General features: G+C 68.8%; 2 protein-coding genes across 2 annotated transcripts; one reads left to right on the top strand and one right to left on the bottom strand.

The window, feature by feature from the left end:
- Positions 1–192: 192 nt before the first annotated feature.
- MNEG_13555 (hypothetical protein) lies at positions 193–1,931 on the top strand (the record flags this gene model as incomplete). Its single annotated transcript, XM_014037974.1, has 4 exons — positions 193–267; positions 571–1,041; positions 1,325–1,533; positions 1,751–1,931. 4 exons carry the CDS (start codon positions 193–195, stop codon positions 1,929–1,931), a joined length of 936 nt encoding a protein of 311 aa, XP_013893428.1.
- Positions 1,932–4,625: 2,694 nt separating this feature from the next.
- On the bottom strand, positions 4,626–4,788 carry MNEG_13554 (hypothetical protein; the record flags this gene model as incomplete). The annotated part of the gene is made up of 1 exon (XM_014037973.1): positions 4,626–4,788. A coding segment is annotated over one exon (163 nt), but the record flags the coding sequence as incomplete, so codon positions are not given.
- Positions 4,789–5,417: the final 629 nt, after the last annotated feature.

The following is a 5,417-nucleotide window of genomic DNA, read 5'->3' as shown; positions in this document are numbered from 1 at the left end:
GCCGCCGCTGCCGCCGCGAACGCAGCGAACGCCGCCGACGCCGCTGGGCGCGGCGCGCTAGCACTCGCGGCGCGGCTGCTGCCAGAGGGCCCAGGGCCGGGGGCGCTGCCCGGCAAGCTCGCGGCGCTGCGTGCGCTGCTCTCCGCGGGCGCCGACGTCAACGCCGCGGACGCGCGCGACGCGACGCCGTTGATGCACGCCGCAGGCGCGGGGTGCGACAGGGCCGTGCTGGCGCTGCTGCTGTCGGCGGGCGCCAACCCGCGGCTGGTGAGTGGCTGGGTCGCGGGGCGCGGCGGGGTGGGGAGGGCGCGTGGGGGCGCTGTCCCTGGCGCCGGCGGTTTGGGGGATGAGGGGGCTGGCCTTTGGGGGAAGGCCAGGGTCTGGTCGACCCAGCTGCACTGTGTCGCTGGGGCTTCCTTATGCACACCCCGGGCCAGCGCGCCGCGTTGCAGGAGGACAGTGCCCGAAGCTGCAGCCGCTGCAGCCACATTCACCGAAAACGAGAACAAAGGGCTACGCCCACCGTCGGCGCCCCACCCCTTCAACCCCGCCTTGTCTCTTTGTCCGCAGATGGACGACGAGAGGCGCTCCGCGCTGACCTTCGCTGTCGTCGCGCAGCGCCTGCAGCCGCTTCCGCGCGTCGACGCAGCCGGCCGCGCCCCGCGCCACCCCCGGGACTCCCCGTCGCCTCCGCCCCCTGCTGCCCCCGCCCCCGACGGCGCGCACGGCGTGGACGGCGCCGCCGCGGGCGGCGCGCTGCAGACGCACGGCGGCGTGCTGCGGGTGCTGCTGTCATACGGCGCCCTCGACCTGCACCCCGCCTCCATCAACACGCGCTACCCCGGCCTCGACGGCCGCGGCCAGCTGCACGTCGCCGTGCGCCGCGGCGACGCGCGCGCGGCCGAGGTGCTGCTCGCGTCGGGCGCGGACGCGGGCGCGCGGGACGGGGCGCACGGCAACGCGCCGCTGCACTACTGGGGTATCCCGCTCGCGTGGGACGCGGACGCGGCGCATGAGATAGTCGAGGCGCTGCTGCACCACGTGAGATCTCGCGCGTGCTGAGGTTGCTCGCCGCGCCGCGCGTCCGAGGTTGGGATTTGGGGCGTGGGGTGTGTCGCCGAGGCTGGGGGCAACGCAGAAGGAGGCAGCGGGGGCGTCACGGAGAGGGGGCGGGCTGTCAGGCGCCGGGCGCGCGCAGCCGCGCCGACGCCGCCAGCCCTTTTTTTTTTACTCGCCTCTGCGACGCCTCAAACATAAGCCGCCTTGCCTGACCCCCAAGACGCCGCCCGCGCCCGCTCGATCCCAAATGCAATCCTACTGCCAGGGGGCCGACCCCAACGCGCGCAACGCGGCCGGGCTGCAGCCCCTGGACCTCGCCTGCCTCAGCAGCCACGACCCCTCCGCCCCCGGGCCGCGCCTCGACGCGGCCGCGGCTGCCGCGGCGGCGTCGGGCGCCCCGGCGGTGGCGCCGCGGTGCGTGCCGATCCATGCTCTGCTGGTGGCGCACGGGGCCGAGCACAGCCGGCGCTTCAGGTGGGTCGGGGCGGCCCTCGCTCGGGGCCGCGGTCAGGGGCGCCGCGGCGCCGCGGCGCTGCGGCTTGCGGTCGTGGCGGGCGTGGCGACACGCGGTCCTGCCTGGCATTCATCCAACTGTGCAGCCCCCCATGCGAGCGCGCGCACCCATCGCGCCTTGCTCACCCTGTCCCCGCCTCCCCCTTCCCCTGCACGACGACGTGCTGAACGCCGGCAGGGAGGCGCCGACCATCGTTCGCACCAAGAGCCTCTCGAGCGTGCTGTTCGCGACTGCCAGCTTTGGCAGCATCCACGGCACGCGCTCCAACCCCCGCGCCGCGCCGCCGGGCGCGGGCCTGCCGCCGCGCGCGCCGGCTCGCGACGCAGTAAGCGCCCCCGGTGCCCGCGGGGCGTGGTGAACTCGGTACCGCTGGGCCTGGACGCTGCTCTCAGAGGGGCCGCCGTGCGCCAGGGCGTGGACTGTCCTTTCCGCTTCCGCCAAGCGCCGCATTCGGTCTCAATTGAGCACTTGACTTAAGATGATCATTTTTTTTCTGAGTTTCAATCACCGTCTGAATTCAAAACCATGGTCTCTGCGGCGCCTTGGACCAAACATGGGATGTGCATCTCCCTGTATGTTCTTGCTGTTTGCAATTGACCCCTGCACAACACAAAGCAGCCGTGGCGCCTCCGGCGGCAGCATCGATCACTGCGCACGCCTGCGACTGCAGCACCACCACCAATGTTTGCAGGCTGGGTTGGCCAGTGGTTGCGTCGGGCACGCCTCACTTTCAGTTGCACAACGGGCCGGCAAATGCCACCTGCTCATCGTGCATTTTGCAATCAAGCGCGTTGCCATCTTCGTATCGATGCGTGGAGCGTTTCGCCCTTTGAGCCCGCATGGCGCAACAGCGGCGATCACCACGGGACCGGGACTGACGGCCCCAGGGCGGCGCTGCTCCGCAGTTTTTTACAACCACAATCACTTCAATGTTTTTGCACGGACATACTTGCGCGGCTTGCCAAGAGGCCCCGCTGTGAGGCCACTCACCGGGGTGCGGCTGGCACGCTGCGCCTTGCTCGACAGCCCCGCCGTCACCTGCTCTCAGTCGCAGGCTGGCCCCTGATGCACATGTGACGTCATCATGACGTCATGGCTCGTCCCACAGGGACCGGCCGCAAGGGGGGCCGCCCCAGCGCGCCGCCGGCGTGTGTTTGGACGGCGTGCCAGACAGGGGTGTGTTGCTTGGACCCTTTGTTTGTTTTTCATGATGACTGAGGACGTGCGTGTCGCACAGGGGAGGGGGCACCAGGCGACCTTCCTTTTTCCGGCGGCGGCGCAACTGTGAAAACATGCGCTCTCGCCATGACAAGGGCATGACTGCCCCATCGTCCTGGACTAGAGGCCGCGCGCCAGGGCTCACAGTGGCAACCACTGTGGATCCCGCCCACCGTGGGCCATTTCACTGTGCAAATGATGGCACGTTTTGTCAAGCGGTGTAGCATTGGTTGCAACCGCCCACGCTCGCCCTCGCCGGATGGTTGCATGCGCAAGGCTGGAGTTGGTGCACGCAAGCGGGTTTGGATGCCGCCTCGCATGATGCTTGGGGGCCATGTGCGCAGACAGTTAAGCACGCACACAATTTTTTTGTGGACACCCAAATCTTTTACGCCAGGGCCTTGCCTCTGCATCTTTCGGCCCATTGGTCCCTGCACCTTGCTACTGCTGGCTGCCAACAGGCAAGGCGCTGCCATCATGCATGCACATGCACTTGAAGCCGACCCCCCGTGAAGGCTGTCTGCGCTTGGTTCGCTGTTCGCGCAGCCGCTGCGCGCCACCACACCAGAAGCAGCTGGGTCTTGCTGCAGCCCGCCTGTCCGCCCGGCCTTTTTTCCAGCCCTTGTCCGCTGTCAGAGCGTTCAAACAATCCAGCTATGCCTTAAATTGCCTGTGAACCGGGCCCAGCCACAGCCCCTTCTTTTGTGCATGTGTCTGCTACATGCCAGGGCCGAATGCCGCCTTTGGAGGGGCCTCACAGCGCTGGGCTGTAACTGCAGTAACTTGTGGACACGCGCAGGCGGCACCACTGGGACCCCAGGCGGGCGAAGGTTCTCATGCCAGCGAGCTGCCAAATCACGGCTGAGAACAATGCGCCCCCTCTTCCCCGTGTCAGCGAGCCGCTCGCTGGGCCCGGGGCGCGGTTACTCCACGCGAGGTGCATGTAAGTGAGGCAGGGAGCGTGAGCCGCACGTTAGACACGCGCGCGCGCGGGCCAACCCGGTTGGCTGCGCCGGGCTTGCCCAGGGTGTGGGCACGTGATGCTGTGGGAGGACGGATCGAGAGCAAACAAGGGGGCCGGAATCGACCGCAACAAAACCTATGTGCCGACCACGACTGATAGCAAATGTATGTTGGCCGAGCACGACCGACAGCAACGTTGTTGGGCGCTCGTGGGCGCTGCCAACGGTCGGCAACCACCGCCAACCATGAGCCAAGGGTTGACGCGCTCACGGGCACAAAATCACCGACAGCAGTGCGGACGGAGCGCGTCGAATCGTGCCACACAGCTCGGCACTCGGCAGTGCTGTGTCAGCAACCAAGCCAAATTTTCGTTGAAATTGCGCACTTCATGGTTGCACAGCTGCGGCAGAGAAACGAAGCTGACCTCCTCTGCGCCAGCGCTGTGCCTTGCGCCCAGTGGAGCAGCAGGCCCAAGGTCCCCGGAGCCAAGACGCTGTGCGCGCCCCAAACGTGCATCTGCTCGCCTCGAAGGACCCTCTGCCGCCGCGTCTCGCCAGCTCTTTGACGCTGCCGCAATGCACCTCTGCTGACCCTTTTTGATGGTGCTGGTTGGGGGCAGCCGCCGGTGCCGCCGCCGCTGCTGGCTCTGCTGCTGCTGCTGCTGCTGCTGCTGCTGCTCCTCCTGCGCGCCAACAGCCAACCTCGAGCCTCCCCTGACCCCCGCCTGTCAGGCGCCGCCGCTCGCCCCTGCAGACCACCCCGCGGCCCCGCGCGCGCCAGCACCCGCACGTGCCGCCGGCCCTCGCGCCCGCAGGACCTTCAAAATCGCCGCCCTCACCCTGAGCCCTGAGGACACCGCGCGCGGCAGGCGCTAGCTGCCCCCAAGCAGCGCCTCGAGCGCCGCGTTCTCGTCGCCGCCCGCGGCTGCAAGGGCCTTCTCCGCGTCGTCGCGGCCGAAGCCCATTTCTGTGATGCGCGCCAGCCTGGCCTGGTGGTCGCCGGCGTCAGGGTTGGCAAAGGCCTCGGTCCAGTAGCTGGGGTGAGGGGGGGAGGGGAGGGGTGCAGCGGAGGTTGGGGTGGCGTTGGGTGGAGATGGGGTGGGGCGGGTTGGGGAGAGGTGAGGGCGAGCGGTCTGGTGGTGTGAGAGCGGGTGGCTACGACTCATCTGCGCCGCCCAGCGCTGGCGCAGGGGCGTTCCCCGCCCTCTCCTGCCCCGCTCCACAACCCAGTCGCCACTGCACTCATAGCAGCTGGGCTGCTATTACAACGCCCACATGCATGTGCGCATGCGCAAACCTAACTTTGCCCCCACACCCGCTGCAGCCCTGCCAACCCCGTCTCTTGCTAACCCCTGCACGCCCCGCCCCTTAAAGCCCCACCCCTTCAAACATGGCCTGCTGCACCTCCCACCCCTCCGCGCCCCTGCTCACCGCGCCGTCTTCTGGAATGTGGGGTACTCTGAGAGGTACTGCCGCGCCACAACAGCGTCCTGGGGGTCGTCGGGCTGCGGGCTAGACAGCAGCGCCTGGGCCCGGGCGGAATAAGGGCGGACATGGTGAGAAAGGCTGTGAGAGACTGGCTGCGCGGAACGGGCAAAGGACGCCGCCCGCGGCTGGGCGGGGGCTGGCAGGTGCGCCACGGGGCGCCACGCACGGCCCCGGCA

This window comes from Monoraphidium neglectum, assembly GCF_000611645.1.
Source record: "Monoraphidium neglectum strain SAG 48.87 unplaced genomic scaffold scaffold03897, whole genome shotgun sequence".
Classification (NCBI taxonomy): Eukaryota; Viridiplantae; Chlorophyta; class Chlorophyceae; order Sphaeropleales; family Selenastraceae; genus Monoraphidium; species Monoraphidium neglectum.
This window is presented reverse-complemented; position numbering and strand designations above follow the sequence as displayed.